This window comes from Phascolarctos cinereus, unplaced genomic scaffold, assembly GCF_003287225.1.
Source record: "Phascolarctos cinereus isolate Bilbo 61053 unplaced genomic scaffold, phaCin_HiC Scaffold_4;HRSCAF=312, whole genome shotgun sequence".
NCBI lineage: Eukaryota > Metazoa > Chordata > Mammalia > Diprotodontia > Phascolarctidae > Phascolarctos > Phascolarctos cinereus.
This window is the reverse complement of record NW_027555847.1, coordinates 64914049-64934322: the sequence shown is the minus strand read 5'-3', so window position 1 is coordinate 64934322 and position 20274 is coordinate 64914049. Positions and strand designations below refer to the sequence as shown.

General features: G+C 45.4%; 1 protein-coding gene across 1 annotated transcript in view; it reads left to right on the top strand.

Annotated features, from left to right (window-relative positions):
- The first annotated feature begins 426 nt into the window (after positions 1-426).
- Positions 427-20274, top strand: part of WNT7A (Wnt family member 7A) — an 88977-nt gene continuing 69129 nt past the window's right edge. Inside the window, exons 1-2 of the mRNA XM_020981257.2 lie at positions 427-2184; positions 5340-5566. Of these exons, the coding sequence (XP_020836916.1) occupies positions 2114-2184; positions 5340-5566 (298 nt within the window). The 5' untranslated portion in view covers positions 427-2113. The remainder of the gene's footprint in view (positions 2185-5339; positions 5567-20274) is intronic.

Genomic DNA, 20274 nt, shown 5'->3' with positions numbered 1-20274 from the left:
GCTAGCTACTACGGCTACCCCGGGGCTCTATCCAGGTGGACTGACTTTGTCCTGTCCCAGCCCAACTCTCCTGTCCCAAACCCGGTCTCGCAGCCTATCCCCTCTTCAGATGTCCAGGGGTCCAAATCCAGCCTGGCTCCAAGAGTGGTCGGTGCAGAACTGGCCATGGCATTCTACTTAGCAGGGAACCCTCCTCAGGCGAATGGGGAAGCCCCAACCCCTGTTTTGTAGAGCGTTGCCTCCCTATCCTGGACGATGCGTGGAGCCAGGGTCCTCCATCCATGGCTACAGGCTAGTCCCGAAGCACAGCGAACATGCAGGGCTGTGGTTGGTGTGTATGAGTGTGGGGGAGGAGTATGGTTACTGATTTATTTTTTAGTTTTTTAAAAAAAATATTATTTCCTTTTTTAGGAATAACACCAGGAGCGGAGTTCTGATTCCGGGCCCCACCCCCGTTATCACGGCAGTTCCCTCCCCGGCCCCCTGCGGGGCCACGAGCCTCAGGGCGGGGGCGGATAAAAGGCCGGGTGCGGCCGGGATGCTGGGCACAGTCCCCCAGGAACGAGCGCCAGATCGGTGTAGTGCTCTCAGTGCCAAAGACGACGACTTTGGGCCGGCCGAGGCCAGGGTTGCTGATGCCACCTCCCGGTTCGGGCTAGCAGCTGGGCTGGTGCGCTCTCACACCTAGTCCGGGGCCACAGGGCTCTCCAGTTTGGAGGGAGGGGACAGTAGGGGAGATAGCGAGTCAGTGAGTCTCAGGGAGCAGCCCGGGCGCGTCTGCGTGGCTACCTGGGCTCCAGACCCCAGCTCAGCGTCCAAAGCCCAGCCCCCTGTGCCAGGTGAGGTCCCCTCCAGCCCTGCATTGACAGCTGGGGCCGGCGTGCACCTGGGCGGACCTGGGGGCTCCACCACAGGGCTCCTGGAGCAGGAGTAGCTTGGGATTAGGGCAGAAATCTCTGGCCTCCTAGGACCCTCAGGACCCTGGCTGGTTCCCGACCAAGAGGGAGAGGTGGGGAAAGCCCGGGGAGCGAAGCGGGAGGTGCTGCAGTTCTCTGTGAAGAGGTAGCTCCCGGGCGCAGCGCGGATTGAGCCGGGGTGTTTGGTTTGCGCCGCCAGGCTAGAGGAGTGCGCGAGCTTGCGCGCGCGCGCGGGAAGATTGTATCCCCCTTCTCCTGGTCCCCCCCCACCAGCTTTCCCTCTTCCCTCCCCTACGCGAGGCCAGGACCCCTTGGTTGCTCTCGGCTGGGAAGGGGAGCCCAGAAAGCTACGGGATCGGAAGGAGGACCGTACGGCCCCGGCAGGTGATAGCGAGCGAGTTCTCACGCCCCCTCCTCCTACCCTCCACACAGACACACACGCGCGTACACACACACACGCACACATACAGCCCTCCTCCTCTCCCGGCCCCCACCGTCTCTCCCCCACTCCCGCCCCCTTCTTCTTTTTTTTTTAAGCAGCACCCTACCCCCACCCCCCCCACCTTCCCGGAGAACACGCCCCGAGTATTTGGAGGAGAAGAGGCAGATAGTAGCAGTAGCATTGAACCTGAGGGGCTCCGGCTGTGCGCAGACCTGCCGCTCGCGGAGCGACGGGCGACAGACAAGGCGAGAAAGCCGGAATAAAAGAAAAGGAGAGTGAGGGGTGGGGGTAGCGACGGAGAGGCTGGGAGAAGGAGGGAGCCAGGGAGACAGACATCGAGAACCCGGGAGATCAGACAGACGCGCACGCATACACACACACACACACACACACACACACACACACACACACACGCGGACCCTTAGCCAGCGAGCGCGGGAGAGAAGGCCAGTCTAGAGCCAGACGGACCGACGCCCCGAGACGACCCCCTGACCCCAGCCCCCCCGCACCCCGGAGACCCCAGGGCGGGATATGGTGATTGTCTCCACTGCCTCTCGGGATTTACAAAGACAGCTCCGCCTGCTCAGGGCTCCTGCTCCAGCTTCTGCCCCTAGCCCCCGGGGCCCCGTCCCTCGAGTCACCAGGGGGGGCTCAGCCCCGTGGGGGGCGACCCTGGCCCGAGACTGAGCCCCAAACCCCAGCCCCCTCCCTACCTAGTGCATGTGGAACTGAGCGCCGCCGGCCAGCGGGGAATATGAACCGGAAAGTAAGGCGCTGGATCTGCCCCATCTTCTTGAGCCTGGGCATCGTCTACATCAAAATTGGGTAAGGCACTTTGGAGGGCTGGGCAGGGCTGGAATGGGCGGGGGTGCACGGTCCAGGACGGGCCCCGAGAGCGTGGGGATCCCAGCAATCAGGCTCCCTAAGGAGCTCTTTGTCCCTTCTCCAGCCCGCGCCAGCTCCTGCCTCCGTCGGAAAGTTTGCGGTGCAGACAAGGAAAGGGAGGTTGCGATAGGTAGACCTGGGGGCGGCAAACTTCCCTCTCCAGGACTCTGGGCATTGGAGCTTGGAGCCTGGAGCGATGGTGAAGAGAGCGGAGAACCAGACAGGAGAGGCGTAGGGATGGAGATCAACGCGCGCTCACGTCACCAGATCCACCTAGACCCACAGATACAGAGACACATGCACACACAGACACGCAGGGAGACAATCAGATACAAAGCGAGACCCAGAGTCCCCGGACACCCAGAGACACAGACATCCAGAGTCATTGACTCAGTCACATAAGGTACCCAGAGGACACTCGCACTCTAGCCAGCCAGCCACTGTTCACACACGGTTCAAACTCACCCTCACAGGTAGTCACGCATACATATCTCTCTCTCTCTCTCTCTCTCTCTCTCTCTTTCTCTCTCTCTCTCTCTCTCTCTCTCTCTCTCTCTCTCTCTCTCTCTCTCTCTCTCTCTCTCACACACACACACACACACACACACACACACACACACACACACACACACACACACTCACACACACACTCACTCGCACGCTTATATCAGACAGATGCCTACTCCAATCCTACACAGTTCGGAACCACCGCCTCCTCGAAGTCTCTGATCGATTCATGGTCTAGCTAGCTATCCTCATTCCTAGGCAGCCCACTTTTCTATCTGCCTGGAAGAGGCAGACCCCAGGATCTGGGCGGGTGGGTGGGGTGCAGCAGTCAGACCTGGGGAGTGGGGGGAAAGGTCCTCACTAGCCCTCTATCTTCTGCCCTCGGGGCGCCCCCTTTATTGCACAGCGTATAAGTCTTCCCCCACCTCCCCAGCACCCACCACCCACGAACCAGAGACTTTCCAAACTAACCTTTCAGCCCCTGTGGGACCCCAGGACGCTGAGCAGGTGCTGTTCTGGGCTCGCTGGCTTCCAGCTGAGCACATTCCCCCTACTGCTCACTCTTCTTCCCTCATTCCCCTCCTCCCCCCCAGCACAGACCCCAGGCAGTGCAGCGCAGCTGGGGTGGGGGCAGGGGTAGCCAGCAGGCTAGGCCGCTGCCGTTTGTTTTTCCGATTCTTTTTAAAAAATAACTTTATTGATTTATTTTTCCGCTCCCCCTTTACTCCCCCCACCCCCTATCTCCAGTTTCTCCTTCACACATGCCGGCCTATCGTCCTCATTTAGCAATCAGGAAGCAGGGGGCAGTTTGAGGAATGGCCCACTAGCTCTTTATCTTTTAATTTGAAATGGAGGTTAAAAACAATCTCCCACCCTGCACTCATTGAACCTACTGCTTTCTTTCTGAGGTCAGGGAAAAGGTGCTATCAGACTCTGACCCAAACGTCCTGGCCACTGGAACCTCAGGTTGTACCCTGCTCAAGGGGCAGAGAATTGGAAGTGGGGTGGGTTCATTGAGAAGGGGAGGAGCGCTTTCAGTTTTCCTGGAGTCTGTGTACCACTTACAGTGGAGAGCAGATTCAGCCTGCTTTTCCACTGTCTGGTGCCATTGTGGAAAGGGCACTGAATCCATGCAAATCAGGAGACTTGTGTTCTAGTTCTGTCTCTGACCTCTCTGGGTCTCAGGTTCTTATCTGATTCTTGCATCTAGAGCTGGGGCCTTATAGCTTTTCTAGTCCAACCCTCTCATTTTCATAAGAGAACACTGAGGCACAGAGAGGTTAGGGGATTTGCCTAAAGTTACCCAGGTAGTAAGGACCAGAGATGGAATTTGAACCTAGGTTCTCTGATTTCAAATTAACTCTTTTTCTACTTCAAGTAAAATGAGGGAATTGGACTAGGTTTCCCTTGCAATTATAAGATGCTCAGTTCTTTTTGGAAATGTGTGGGTTCCTTTTGTACTATCATTACTATTTTACTTTTATGACTGAGCTAAGTCATATGTTAACTTATTATAGGAATCCTAGCCTTTTTCCTTAAGAAGATTTTTAAAAATTGTATACTGTATTGTTGATGTAGAAATCTCCCAGTGATACAGTCGGTGTCTAAACTTTCTCTTCTGAATTCTAGTCAAAATGTCATTAGAGAGTCATGGCATGTAAGCTGGAGCTTGAAGGAAACTCAATGACGATTCCAGGGCTAGGATACCTGTGGCCCCGAGGCCACATGTGGCCCTCTAGGTCCTCAAATGTGGTCCTTTGACTGAATCCAAACTTCATTGGATTTGTTTTGTGAAGTTTGGATTCAGTCAAAGGGCTGACCTTGAGGACCTAGAGGGCCGCATGTGGTCTCAAGGCCACAGGTGCCCCAGCCCTGATAGATCAACCTTTTCTTTTTACAGCCCAGAGAGGTTAAGTGGCTTGTACAGACTCTTCAGTATCACAATGTCTTGTTTTCTAATTCAGTTTCCATTATCATTTTCTTTCTTAACTGAGACAACTTTGGTTCATACTAATAATAGTTATAGGCTTATTGGCTAATTGCTTTAAATACTCTACCCATTCCTTAGGTTATTATTGCAAGTACATCCAATTTTAAGCAAATTCATTGCATAAAAATTCAAATTTACAAGTCTTATAATTGAAGGGAGTGATTTTTAAATTGTAATTGATGTCCTCAAATACATTTAAAAATGATTCCGTTTAGAAAAAAGTAATTTACGTGATTTATAGAAACACATTTATTGTACAAATCAAGGTTTATCTATATTGCCATCCCTTTACAACTAATGCATAATTGTTTTATTGTTATTGTATATATTGTCAATATCAGTTTTGTAACCATTCTAGAATCCTTCTTTAAAGCTTCAGGTTCAGAGAACAGACTGTTTTGAGCTGTTATTCTCTTGAACTAGTCACTTGAAATGAGTGAGTGAGGAAGATATTTGACTGAGATAAGGTTGTAGCCTCTGTTGTTAAAAAAGAAAGCTTGGAGTCAATGTTTGCCCCAGGGGGTGGGCTAGGTCTGACCCTGACCCCACAAACTGCTCCCTGCCTTGATGACCAGTCTGTCTCTCTCTTCCTTTGCAGGGGTTTCTCCTCCGTGGTGGCTCTTGGGGCCAGCATCATCTGTAACAAGATCCCAGGACTAGCTCCCAGACAGAGGGCAATCTGTCAGAGCCGACCTGACGCTATCATCGTGATCGGAGAAGGGTCTCAAATGGGAATCAACGAGTGTCAGTTTCAGTTCCGAAATGGTCGTTGGAACTGCTCAGCCCTGGGAGAGCGGACGGTCTTTGGGAAAGAGCTGAAAGTGGGTATGTTACCTCTTCCTTGTTTACTGCAGAGCTAGAAAGAATCTCAGGGCCACAAAACAGTGGCCTTATTTATTTGTGGACTACTGATTACCTTGTAAGCTCCCTTTACCTTATCCATTCCATCTGCTTACTTCATACCCTGTAGAAATGCAATTTTGAAAATTTGTTCTTCACTTGTTTCAGTCTTGTCTGACTCATCATGATCCCATTTGGGGTTTTCTTGGCAAAGATACTGGTTTGCCATTTCCTTCTTTGGCTCATTTTACAGATGAGGAAACTGAGGAAACAGGGTTAAATGACTTGCCCAGGGTCACACAGCTAGTAAGTACCTGAGGCCAGATTTGAACTCAGAGAGATGAGTCTTCCTGACTCCAGGCCTGAACTCCATCTACTTTTTCACCAAGATGCCCTTATTTTTGAAAATACTACCCTTCTTTAAAGGGGTCCTAGATTCACCTGTCTCCCACCCTTTAATGGAGAGAACTCCATCTCTCTCTCTCTGTCTCTGTCTCTGTCTCTCTGTCTCTCTCTGTCTCTCTCCTACACACACACCACACACACACACACACACACGCACACACTGTTCAGATATTTGTTTCTTCGGCAATCAATGAAAACTAGGAGATAAAGTAATACACAGTTAATGCCAATATTTGTCCAAATGCCAGACTTAGAGAAGTAACCAGTCCATGTGGATTTAATGTGGCCTCTTCTCTTTGGCTAAGCCGAGGGAGGCAGAGAGTTGTTGTATGATTTCGATCCCAAACCCCTGTCAAGAAGGAGGTAGTATTTTTTCTTTTGGCCCTAGTTATCCAGATGGACGGCTTATGATAATCATATACCACAGTTTCTTAAATAACCACTGATAAACCGCACTTTACTTGGGATATCACCTAATACCTCCAAAATTCCTTTCACCCCTCTTATCTTACTGGATCCTCACAACCACCTTAGACAGGGCAGGGATTATTATTCATCTTACAGATGGGGAAACTGAGATTCTGAGAAGTTAAGGAACCTGTAGCCAAGATCAAACAGTTAGTAGCAGTGCTGGAATTAAAAGTTTCTTTTACTCTATTACTCTCCCACCTGACACTTCAGGGTCTCTTGTTGCATTTTTTCTATTTCTCTTTTTTTGTGGAAGTTGACGGACTGCTTGGAGGAGTTATTGTTTGTTCTTGTATCAGAGACCATGATTTCTGGAGCAGAAATACTCTCAGGACAAAGGGGAAAACCATCAGAGTTGAGAATAATATTAGAAATATGGCATTCAAGTGGTTATTGTCAATGATGATAATCACCTTGGTGACTGTACTGTCTTGAACTCCTAAGCTTCTTGTCTCTGTGGCCCCACATAGAAAATCTTTCCTCAGGGTCACTTCCTGGAGGAAAGACAAACATGAGACCCATGGCCCTTGGGCATCAAATAGAGCAGCCCCCTTGGAAAGTTGTGGGGAGTTTACACATGAAGAAAGGAAGGACTCTCACTGTGATCACATTGCCTTTTTATGCTAGAGAGAATTCCTAACTCTTAGTAGTGGTGATAGTGCAACATATCTCACTTGGCTACAACAGAATCACACTGGCAATCTGCATTTTGCCCGTGGTCTCCTGCCCCTGACATCCTTAATTAAATATCATCCAGTTAGTCACTTCTCTGGCTTGAGATGGATTCTAGGTTTCATTCCTCGGAATCAGTCCTTGCTGGTTGCTTCTACTTTGACCTTCCTTTAGTGGGGTCAGATAGCCTCGGGGGCCTACCCCTTGGTGTTTGGAGGAGGATGAAGAGGAGTGCTTCTTGCCTCATCAGAGAGGTCTTCTTGGATAAGGAGTGAGATTGAGAGGTAAGGAGTAGAGGATGTGGCCATTGTGAAATGGAAGCCTGTTGGAGGTAAAGCAGCTCAGTAGAAAGTCACACAGAAAGAGGTGAAAGGAAACAGCAAAGAAGGTGTTAAGAAGCAGATGCAGAGGGCAGGAGAATGGTCTCATGGGGTCATGCAGAGCGGGCTTAGGGAATCGAGGAATCTCTGTTAGAAGGAACTTCAGGGATCAGGCAGCTCAACCCCTGCCTGAAATGTAAATCCTGACTTTGTGACATTCTCAAGGTCATCCAACCACTTTCTTGAACACTGTGAGTGACAGAGAGCTCATTACCCCCAGAAGTGGGGCATTCCATTGTTGAACAGAGCTTCTATCCTACTGTAAATTGAGCTCATTGCTGCAGTTCTGCCCTCCGAGGCTACACAGTCCGGTCTAATTCCTCTTCAAAGGGCAGGTGGATTGTAGAGATGTTTCTGCTAGTACTTTTCCAGGTTAAACACCCCTGATTCCTCCCATTGTTCATGGGAACATGATTTCAGTTCCTTTAGTCATTGTGGTTGCCCTCAGTTGGCTGAGAATGGGTGACTTGTAGCCATCACTGCTGGCTTCCTCTCAGGCACAAGTGCCTCTCTTATACTTTGCTCTCTGTTTTCTCTGCTTCCTTTCTTAATTTTCCCCTTCTTCTTATCCTTCTTCTTTATTCTTCCCTACCTATGCCTTAGGATGACTGATAGTAGAGTCAGTGTGGTGTTGCAGGTAGAGTGCTGGACGTGGAGTCAGGAAGATCTGGGTTCAAATCCTACCTTTTACATTTACTAGCTATGTAACTCTCAGCAAGTCACTTAACCTTTCTAGGCCTCAGTTTTCTCATCTGTAAAATGAAAAAGTTGGATTAGAGGTCTGTTTATAAGGTCCTTTCTAGCTCTGAATCTGTGACCCTATGAGCATGTGGTCCCTGATACAATGTAAGTTCTTTGAGGGCAGGGATTGTTTCATTTTTTTTTCTAGTCTTTGCATCTTAGGCACCTCACCTACTGTATCTGGCACATAGAAAGCACTTAATAAATGATTGTTGATTGACTGTTTGAAGTCTCGTGTAGCTCTAGAAGCTATGATATGTTATCCTGCATTCTCTAACAGGAAAGCGTCTATGAGAGAATCAGCCTTGATCAGAAAGAGAACTTAAGAAAGGACTTAATCTTGGAAATAGGATCAGAAGATCATAGATTTTTGAGCTGGAAGGGACCTTAGAGGTTGTTGAGTCCAATCTCCTCCTTTTACAGAAAAGGAAACTGAGGCCCAGAGCGTATAAAGACCTAGCAAGGTATTATGTATTGAGGCAGACCCTGAACCCAGCTTTTCTTGACTCTAAATCTGGCACCCTTTCCACTATATTATAGTACCTCTCAGGGGGAAAAAATTAGCCAAAGACAATTCCACAACTCAGTTTACTGTTTCCAAGTTAGTGAGATTGTGGAAACGTGGGTTCCTCCAGTGGTGGTGAAGAATGGGGCTGAAGAACAAGAAGACAAGGGGAAGAAAGCTGTTTTCCTTCTGCCATGTAGTCTGTAACTCAACGTGAGACACAAAATCCCACGAGGAGATATCTTAGTGAGGGGTGAAGGCTGGACTGGGCAAAGGAAGCAGTCTGAAACTTAGAGACTGATACGAGGTAGTCAGTCGGAGAAACTCTCCCCATGGAGGGAAAAGGTCAGTGAGTGGTCTATGCTAGGGCTAGGCGAGGGGGTGAAGCAATTATTGGACAGGGAACCAAAGCTAAGGGTGAAGGAGCCTTTGAAAGAGATGCTAAGGAAGCTGTCAAGGAGGCTGGCAGAATTCTTGGAGAAAATAAGTCAATATATTCTATGAAAAGCTAACAACTGCTAGCTATGTCAATAGGGGTAGTAGGAGCCAGCCTGAGTTTACTAAGAATAAGCCATGCCTAAATGAATTCACGTCTTGTAATCTGGCCTCTGGCTCTAGCACTGAAGAGGTAGTGTGGTATAGTAGAAAGAGTACTGTTGAAGGATCTGGGTTCAAATAATAGTTTTGATACTTTTTCATCTGTGTCATCTTGACCAAGTAACTTAATCTCTCTAGATCTCAGTTTCTTCACCTGTAAAAATGAGGGGAGTGTATTAGTGGGCCTCTGAGGTCCATTCTGGCTCGAAATCTGTGGTTCTATGATCCTAAGATCACTTCTTTGAGACAGTTCTCTTCATGCCGCTGTCTAGCTATGTACCCTTGGGCAAGTTGCTTAACTACTCTCAGCCTTAGTCTTCTTATCTTTAAAATGGGGATAATAATAGCACTTTCCTCACAGGACTGTGTGAGGATCAAGAGGGATAACATATGTAAAACTCTTTGCAAACCTCAAAGTGATACATAAAAATGAGCTGTTAATAATTGCTAAATCTTATTTGGCCTTTTCTCATCTGTCTTGACCTGTTTGCAGGTTGGGCACTTTTGCTAACTCCTCCCTCATAGATAGTCTTCTCTTCTGGCTTTCTTGACACTGTTCTCCAATATTCTCCCTGTCTGCCCACTTGGCCTCCTTTGTTAGATAATCATGCATGATCTGCTCCCCAATGAAAGGTGTGACCTAGGGTTCTGCCCTGGGCTCACCTGAGGTTCAGATGCCCCCCACTCCAAGACACCTTTTATCATCTTCCTACTTGTAAATAATTGCCCCTTCTTCAGATGTTATGTATTTATTGATTTACACATCATATTCCCCCCCCCAGGGGAATGTAAGCATCTTGAGGGCAGGGGCTGTTTTTTTAGTTCCTAGCATCTAGGACTGTACCTTGTGATTAGTATATGTTTAACAAATGCCCATTGGATTGAATTGACTTTATTGGTAGGTTTACTAGATCAGGGCAATGCTCTAGATGTAGTTACTCTGGGTTTTCAGCAAAGCATTTGATAGAATCTCTCAGTCGGTTCCTGTGGACTAGATAGAAAGATGTCAGCTGGCTGATAGGAGACAACTAGGTAGCATGGTGGATTGGAGTCAGGAAGACCTGAGCAAAATACATTTCCATTTTAGCCATACTGCCAAAAAAAAAAGGTGAGAAAATTATACTTCATTTTGTACTCAGGGTTCAACAGTTCTCTCTGTGGAGGTGAATAGCATTTTTTCATCATGAGTGTGTCTTGGGTCATTGTATTCAAGTCTTTCACAGTTGGTCATCATTACAATGTTGCTGTTACTGGGCACAATGATCTTCTGGTCCTTCTCATTTCACTTTGCATCAGTTCATCCACATCTTACCACAGTTTTGTTTTGTTTTGTTTTTTGTTTTTTCTGAAACCATCCCCTTGTCATTTTTTATAGCACAATAGTACTCCATCATAATGATATACCACAACTTGTTCAGCCATTCCTCAGTTGATAAGCATCCCCTCAATTTTCAATTCTTTGTTACCACAAATAGTTGCTACAAATATTTTTGTGCATATAGGGCTTTTTCCTTTTTCTTTGATCTCTTTGGGGTACAGACCTTTGGGGTATTGCTGGGTGAAAAGGGTATGCACAATTTTATAGTCCTTTGAGTATAGTTCCAAATTATCCTTCAGAATGGTTGGACCGTTCATAACTCCCCAACAGTGCATTAGCATACCTATTTTCCCTCATCCCCTCCAGCATTTGTCATTTCTGATAGGTGTGAGGTGGTACCTCAGAGTTGTTTTGATTTGCATTTCTCTATCAATAGTGATTTAGAGCATTTTTTATATGACTGTAGATAGCTTTGATTTCTTCTTCTGAAATCTGCCTGTTCATATCCTTTGATCATTTATTAACTTGGGAATGCCTCTTATTTTTATAAAATTGAATCCATGCTTTTTCAACACTCCCATTCTACCTTCTCTCCCCTCTCCTAACCATGGTTCCCCCTCCCCCCAGAAGAAATGTTCCTCAGATATGAAAATAACATAAACCAGGAAAGAGAGCTTATAATTGGAACTACCAGAGAAAGGACTCAAAAAAGTCTTGAGACCACCTGGAACATGAGGTTAAACCTCAATAATTTGGTCTCAAACTATGATTTCATTAGTATGAGGAACTCCCAGTAGGGAAGCTCCTTCACTGATACAGATCAGCCACTGTTTTATAACAGTCTCCAGAGAAGCCTGGAGCCCTTTGTCCATAGTCATACAGATTGTGACTCATATTGGAACCCTAGTCCTCAGGCAGGACTGGAACCTGGGTCTTCCTGATTCTAATTCTAGCCATCTGTCTCCTACGCCACACTGCTTTTCACCAATGAGTCAAAATCAAATTAGGATGACTATCCTGAATGTAAGTTAAACAAATCGACCACAAAAGTATAGGATGTATGAGCCTTGGCTTTGCAGCAGTTCATAAGAAAAAAGACAACAGGTTTTAATTGTCTGAAAGCTCAGTATGAGTCAACAGTGTGATGTGGCTGCCAACACAGCTAATGCAATCTGAGGTCATCCTGAGAGAAGTGTGGTGTCCAGAAGAAGGTCAGACCACATCTGGAGTATTTTGGGTGCCCTACTTTAAGAGGGGTATTTATAAGCTGGACATCTTCCATAGGTGTAAAGCAGGGTGGTGTGAGGTCGAGGAAAGCAGACCATCTGAGGAAGAGGCAGAGGAGCCCAGGATGGAGGCTTTGCCTAGCAAAGTGAAGTCCTAAATGGGGTTTGGGGGTGTGGCAGAATTGGGATTGAGTTCTTAGATATCAGTAGGGCCTCTGGAAGAGAGTTTAAATTTCTTTCACATGGCTTCAAAGGACATACCTAGTAGCAATGGGGGGGAAGTTAGTGGGAGACAAGTTTTGGCTTACTTTCTAACAAAATGGGGGAAGGAAGAAATCGTGGTACTATGGGAAAAGCACTGGATTTGGAATAGGAGGACTGGAATTCTTTCCTCGGCTATATTTGGAGTCAGCATGTTTACCACCTGTGTGACCTTGGACATGTTCCTCAACCTCTCTGAGCCTCACTGTCCTCTTCTGTAAAATGAGGCAGTTGGACTACATGGTCTTTCAGCTATAGGGTTTTTTTTTTCTTCCAATTTTCAACTCTATATGTAGGCTCCTGTGCTCAAGAAGAGCTTTCCAATAAGGGAATGGGCTGCTTTGGGAAGAAGATAGGAGGAATTTGCTGGAGCAATTCAGGCAGGAGAAGTAGATGATTGATTACCTTGTCAGGCTAATTAGAAAGGACTTCTAAGCTGTGTAGAGGACTGGGAGGTGGATAGAGCACTGAATCGATAGATTCTGGATCCTGCCTCAGACACTGACTAGCTTGGCGACTCTAAGCAAGTCATATAACCTCCGTTTGCCTTAGTTTCCTCATCTGTAAAATGAGGTCCCTTGCAGCTCTAAATTTATGATCTTATATGACCTCTGAGGTCCATCCTGACTCTGATTCTGTGTTCTGTGATTTTGTGGTAAACTTTAGGTAAAGAGAATTCACAGAGGGGCCAGTAATAGCTAGCCTTTATACAGTGCTTTAAGGTTTGCCAAGCACTTTGCATACGCTACCTCACTTGATCCTGTAAGACTATCCCCATTTGACAGATGAGGAAACTGAGGCTGAGAGACATTACGTGACTTACCCAGAGGCACACAGCTACTAGGTGTCTGAGTCAGGATTTGAACTTTGGTCTTCCTAACCCTAACTCCAACACTCTATCCACTGTCTTACCTAGCTGCCAATGAAATGCCAGAATTGGCAAAAGACCCAGAAACAGATCTAAATGGAAAGGAGTCCCTGGAAAGAATAGTATTTATGGGATGTACATTCCTGCATTCATGGGAGTGAGCCTCCCAAGGAGGTAGCAGGCAGGCCAGGTGGGAGGAAGACCATAGGAGTTTTAGAAGGTCAGTCCTGGTCACCCAAGGCTTGAAGTAGTTTCCTGCCAGTGTTTTGCATTTTGGATTAATGGTCCCACCCTCAAGCTGTAATCTATAGGGCCCTTTGAGGAAGCAGAGAAAATCCGGGGGAGGTGAGATATTAGGGGGAAGGTTGGGATACAGTGGACATGCATTGTCTAAATTCAGGACCCCTCAGACAGGACCTCAGCCTTTGGGATCTCCAGTAACAGCCTCGATGAGGTCTGGGAAACCAAACTCTTACTCTCTGTAATCCTGGCCAGCTTGTGTTTTCTCTCTCATCCTAACCCCCCTAAGGCTTGGAACAGAGAGCAAAAGCAGCTCAGAATCCCTCCCAAGATGTGGTTAAGCTGCTGTTTTTCCCTGTTCTGTGATCAGTGATTCCTTATTTACTGTAAATTAAAAATAAATTTGCCTAAGTAATCCTCCAAGTACACCCAGCAGCTTAAAAGGAAAAGCTGTCAAATTGGCTTGACCTTGACCTTGGGGCTTCCCAGGGCTGCTTCTGAGGTCTTTGCAGTGAAGGGCTCCCTTGGGCCCCATTCAAATTGGAGACCAGGATTTAGGGGAAAAAAATGGAATCAATCACTCAATCAACAGATATTCAGTGAGTATCTCTTATGGTCAAGACTCTGCTAGGATATATTATGGGATGGGAAAAATTATGAGATGAGGTCCTGCCCTAGAGTAGCTTCCACTCTCACTAGGAGGATGCAGTATATGGGCAAGGCTGTATACATGAGTGTTATGGTAGATAGTAGGCCCCATGAAGGTCAGGCAAGGCTTTAAAGGATGTGGGGAAGTGTTGTTACTGGTAGATGAATTCTGACCTCATAGCCCTTTGTTTGGTAACTCTTTAATGCGCTTGTCTTGTATTATTATGTATTATGTGTCTATGTTTGTGCCTTACCCTCTACTAGATTGCAAGTTCCTGGAGGGCAGATGATCTAGACTTTGTGATTCCTATAGTTCCTAGTTCAGTGCAATAGGGGCCTAATAATTATTTTTCGTTGTTTTTGTTTTTATTGTAAAGAAATGGCATGATCAGAAGGAGGTGGGAAGACTGGGCATGTTCAGGTCATAGTAAGATCAGTTTGCCTAGAGGGTGGCTTCTTGTAGGCTAGTGGGAGAAGAAGCTGAAAATGACAGAGAGTTAGGCCGGACCATGGAAATACTTGAATGCTATCCTAAGGACCTAGAACCTTACCTTATAGAGCATGTGGAAACCCTGTAGGCTTTGAAGCAAGGGAATGATCTAAGTGATAGAGGCATTTCAGGAAGATTATTGTCTCTGGTAACAAGGGAAGGGAAGGAATGAAGGCCAGAGAAACTGGAGATAAGGGGCCCAGAGTGGGGAGGGAGGCATTGTGATTATCCACATAGGAGGTGATAAGGGCCTGAACCAGTGTGGTAAGAGTTTCCTGGTGAACCTACAGAGGAGAATGTTATGATGCCTCATGATCAAAGTGGGCTTCCCTCTTGACATCATAGTGGCTCCCCTCCTCCTGGCAGGGGTTAGTCTCTGGAGACCCAGGTCTGGAGGGTTGGGGGAGGGAGGTTAGTGGGGCAGGTGGCAAGATTCTGGACCGCAGTAGGCCCTGCTTTGCTGGTAGATACTGGATGGGATGATGTCGGTTAGATGGCACAGGACATACTGCCCATCTTCTCACAGCCATTGGAAAGGAATGGGATAGACTGGAAGTGAGCAGGGACTTTCAGTGAGCTTTCCCTAGTAATGAAGATTAGAAAGAAAAAATTTTCAGCAAAATCGGTGGATGCGTTGGCCATACCCATGGTTCTCTAAAAGGAAAGGAGAGAGGTACATTGCTTTGTGCTCTTCTTTGGAGCTGTGTTTGTTCATTGAGTGAGTTTCTTTTGCCAGTCCAATTTAAGTTCATCCCGATAGACATTTCTTTAATGCCTACTATGTGCAAGGCATTGTGCCAGCTTGGGGATACAAAACCAAAAACACAGAGGCTTTACCACCAAGGAACTTAGACCATTGGCTGGTTTTATTCACTCCATGTTTCTGATTTTTCCAAATTCTGGGGATCTCACCCTGTTTGGAACCAGCAACCTTGTAATTCTAAGTACTGGCTACAGTAATGTTAGTGATGATGACCTGCCCATGATTAGGAGGACATGAAATTGGAGTTTTTTTCCCACTAGTGGGATCTGTTGTTCTAAGTCACAATAATCACGACAGCCCAGGTTCCTCTAGCACTTTGACATTTACAAAATACTTTCCTCATAACAACCCTGTGAGGAATTTGATACAGATATTCTTATCCTCATTTTACAAATGAGGAAAATGAGCCAGAGAGAGGATCACATGAATAGACAAAGCACTGATTAAATGCTTATTGTGTGCCAGGTACTGTGGCAGATACTAAAAGCAAGTAATCCAAGTATGTGTCCTCAAGGAGCTTCCATTCTAATAAGGGAAGCCATCACATAAAGGGGTTCTTTTATGTGCATGATGGGTTGGCTGGGGGTGTCCAGGGAGTGCTGCAGGGGTCTGAAATGCAACAAGATAAGGACCAAAGCCAGCCTATCAAAGCCTAAGGTGGCTCCTATTAGCAGAATCCATTTTCCTGTGAGAAGGGAGTGGATGTGATGGCCCAAGTGGAGTTGAGTGAAAATAGCTTGTCTGGAGATGTCCAGGTTGTGGACAACTACTCAGTGTCAGAGTTCAGATTTGAACTCAAGTCTTCTGACTCTAAGATCAGTGCTATTCAGTAGAATGTCTTTCAGGGCAGGGACTTTCTCAATTTTGCTCTTGTCGCCTCATTACTTAAGAGTAGGCACTTACTTTAAATGTTTGTTCAACAGGATTGTGTGCTGAGTTACCCACATTCTCTTACCTGTTCCTTCTTATGGGACCATAGAGTTTTAAGAACTAAAAGAGACTTTGGAGCCATTTGTCTAGCTCATTTCACAGATGAAAAAACTGGGGCTCATTGAGTGGAAGTGGCTTGTTCAAAGCCATGTATGTAGAACTCAAGCCTTATGACTTTGAATTCAGTAGAGCACATTGCCTCAGAAGCCTGGCAATGGAGGGAAAACCCAAACAAATGAAATCACAGATCCTTGAATTATTAAAAAAAAATACTGGAAGATTACTAGAATCAGACACTTGGCATTCAGTGGACAAAGTTGGTCATGTACTCCAACCCCCTTCCCAGTGGATGCATCCAGTCTACAACATCACCAACAAATATTGAGTCTTTGCTTGTAGTAATAATAGTTGACCTTTATGTTGCACTTTAAGGATTAGAAAGTACTTTACATAACTCATGCTGTCAACATGTGTTTTTGAGGTGACTTTAGGAGGGCTCTGGCCAGCTCTAGTCAGGGAATAGACATAGCCAAGATATTTGACTTGGAGGCAAGAATGGAACTTTCGAACTTGGCCTCATCTGCGCTAGTGCTCTTTTTCTGGAGAATGTTTAAGGTTTGAAGAACAAAGGGGAGGACAAACCACAAAGAACTGAGGGGCCATGGTGGCTGTCAGTTTTTATACTGCTCAGACCATACAATTTAGAGCTAGAAAGGAGCTTAAAGGCTGTCTTGTCCAACTCTCTCATTTACAGATGAAGAAACTGAGGCCCAAAGAGATTGTGACATTGTTGGTTTCGCTTTCTCCAGTTTCCATTATTTCATGTGTCTCTCTAATTTTTTTCATGAACTTCATGTCTATTGCATTTTTTTGGTATTCTCTTTTGTTGATAAGTTTGTGATTTTGTTGGTATAGGGACTCGGTCCTCTGGTGCCTAACCCTTCTCTGACCTGGTTGGTAGTCTTCAAGACTTGCTGTGGTCTAAAATTTTATCATCCTACAACCAACTCATTGCTCAAATTGATATACCCATCATTTATTCATCCAGTCACTAATGGTAGAGCATATTTAGGTTATTTTCCATTTCTTTGGAATTGCAAACAATATCAGTATCTTTAAACATATGCTGTCGTTTCCCCCCCCGTCCACTTATGATGACTCTTCAGGTACATAACTAATAATAGAATCATAAAGTCAAAGGGTCTGGCTATTGTTTTTTCCTATCTTCTTGTGTATGGCAGATTGTACTTCCAAAAAGTTTTGAGCTATCTCCAGTATATGAATAGTTCTGCTGCCATGTCCACTTTTGGATCTGTCTGTGTACCTATAAAGTTCTGTTACCTTTGATAGTTTGTTTTGATCAGGATATAGTCAAACATCCACATTTTGTCTCCTCTTCTACTAAGCTCTTCATGTATCACCTTAGATATATCTTTCCCCATCTCTTTGTATTGTTTATGTTTGTCATTTTTATGGGGATATTTCCACTATAGTCATAGACCATGGAGCCATTACTTCCTACTATAATATACCATTCAGTTATTGCCATTGGATATGTGGGTTGTTGCCAGTTTTTTTCCCCATTCTAAAGAAGGCAGTTAAGAATATTTTTGCATGGATAGGCCCTTCTCCTCGCCTCTCTTTTAATGATAGCTTTGGGATATAATCTGCAGGTACATAGCTGAAAACAACCAAAAAGATTGACTGACTTGATAAGGTAGCAGGTTGGCTCCAGCACATATTGTCCCTGACTTGGGACAAGAGATAGATTTCTTCCCAAGTTAGTGGACCTTTGTCATAGATTATCACATAAAGGGGGTGACCAAATAGCAAGTGATAAGGATGAGTCACACATTCCTAGAGGGACTTAGCAAAGTTGTTTCTGCCTTTGGGATCTCTTCCTCTCCTTGGCAGGGTCCTTTTAGCCTCTGATTAGAATGTTAAATAATCAATGGGTTCATGAAATAAAATTACACTCACAGAAATAGAGTTGGGAAATGGTTAGAGGTGACAGAGGTTGTGAGGGTTTATGGATTTGCTTTCTTACAGCAAATGTGTTAAGCTATTTAAAGCATTTAGAATTGGAATAAAATACCTTTCTCATGAAACTGAGATCAGAGGGATAACAGCTTAGACCTGTGAAGAGAAATGTCTCTTTGGGATCATGAATCTAGGGGGTATCTATGTGAATATGAGCATGTCGGGATTTTTGAGGAAGATATCTTAAGGATTATCTGTGAAGTATCTGTGGAGGGGGCATTCATAGGTTATTTATAGGAAGTATCTGTGAGGGGGCATTTATAGATTAGTTTGTACGTGGATTAGGGAGGTGTGTCAGTGGGGATGAGTCTGTAGGGTCAATGTAAGCCTCTTGAAGGCAGGGCCTATTTAATTTTTCTTAGTTTTTCTCTTTGTATCCCTGGCGCTTAGCACAGTGCCTGATACATATTAGACATTTTATGAATGCTTGGTGATTGGTTGACACCTATGCGTATGTAGAGGCATCTCAGAGATGTGCATATATATATAGTATTTCTATTGGAGTACCACTAGAAGGGATGTTTTGGGAAAGATATGAGAGGGTACATCTGAGGGATTTTTCTATGGGGTATGTCTTTGGGAATGTGTATTTATGTGAAGGTGTACCTAAGAGGTAGTCTGTGGAGGGTGTGTATAGAGAGATGTGTGTGGAAGGATATCCACACATCTATCCTTGTGGTTGCATCTGAGTGATTATAATCTTTCTGTAAGAGTGTGTATTGGAGTGCTGGTGAGGGTAGTTGGGGGTTATGGGTGTGTTTGTGATGGGGCATATCTCTGAGTCTATGGATTTGTTTGAGGTACTCTATCTGTGGGGAATTTTTCTGACAGGTTTTTTTTTCTGACTGTCTGGGGAGTGTGTCTGTGGGGTTGTGTGATACTTCTCTGATTATATCTACTCATTAAAGGGTCTTAGACAAGTTTCCCAATCTTCAAAATGGGGATGAGGAAACTGGACCAGATGATCTTTGAGGTTTCTTTCAGTTCTAACATTTTGTGAATCTTTGATTCTAAGCATGCCTCTGATATTAATAGTCAAGATTTATGGCCACAAAGGAAGAATAAAATGGAACATTGCACAGTTCTTCAGTGAGTATGACCTATGTTGACAAACTACACATTTGATGAAAGCCCCTTAAATTATTATTATTTGTTCCTTTAGAGCAGTCTTTCGCTCTGACTTACTTGGATAAGTTGCCTTGGTACTCTGTTTCCGTCATCCTGTGATGACACAGATGAGATGTTCCCATCGAGGTCAGCTTCAGCATTTGCAACCTAGTGACTGTAGTCCCAGAGCGGTGATCCAACCATGCTAGTTTTCTCACTCATCTAGACAAGCTGGTTTGGAGGATCTGCCTATTTCTTGATCATAGACTCAGGAAGACCTAGGTTCCAATCCCACCTTGGACACTTGTTAGCTGTGACCCCAGACAAGTCTTTATTCTGCTCTCTAAGCCTCAGTTGCCTTATTTGTCAAATGAGCTGGGTGGACTCAAGAGCCTCTAAGGTCCCTATCGGTTCTAAATCTATGATCATATGATCACCTTCCCCTCCATGATTAGATGAACATAGCACAATAAACTTTGGTCATGTGAGCTAATTTGGGAAAGGTATTCTTGTTTTTTTGTTTGAAAACACATTTAAGGATGCCATGTAGAACACTGTTGTTGCTCTAGAGTGTAGAGCAAGGAATAATGAATGGGCAGAGATGCTAGGGAGGAAGACCGACTCAATAACTTTCTAGTGTTGAAAACTGTCTAAATGGGCAGCCTTTTGAGATAGCGAGTTCCCTATTGCTGAAAGTGAGACTATAAAGGATACTGTAAGGGAGACTCTTGAATTAGGGAGGAGCTTAGAAAAGATGGCTTCTGGGGCAGCAAGGTGGTGCAGTGGGTGGATCACTGGTCCTGGAGTCAGGAGGATCTGAGTTCAAATCCGGCCTCAGACACTTTGACACTTACCAGCTGTATGACCCTGGGCAAGTCACTTAACCCCATTGCCTACTCAAAACAAAAAAAAAAAAAGGAAAAAAAAGAAACAATGACTTCTAATATCCCTTTCAAATCTCAGGTTCTGTGAACCATTTGAAGATGGTCTACTCTTCCATTTAAGTCTTCTTTTCTGTAAATTAAATGTACCTT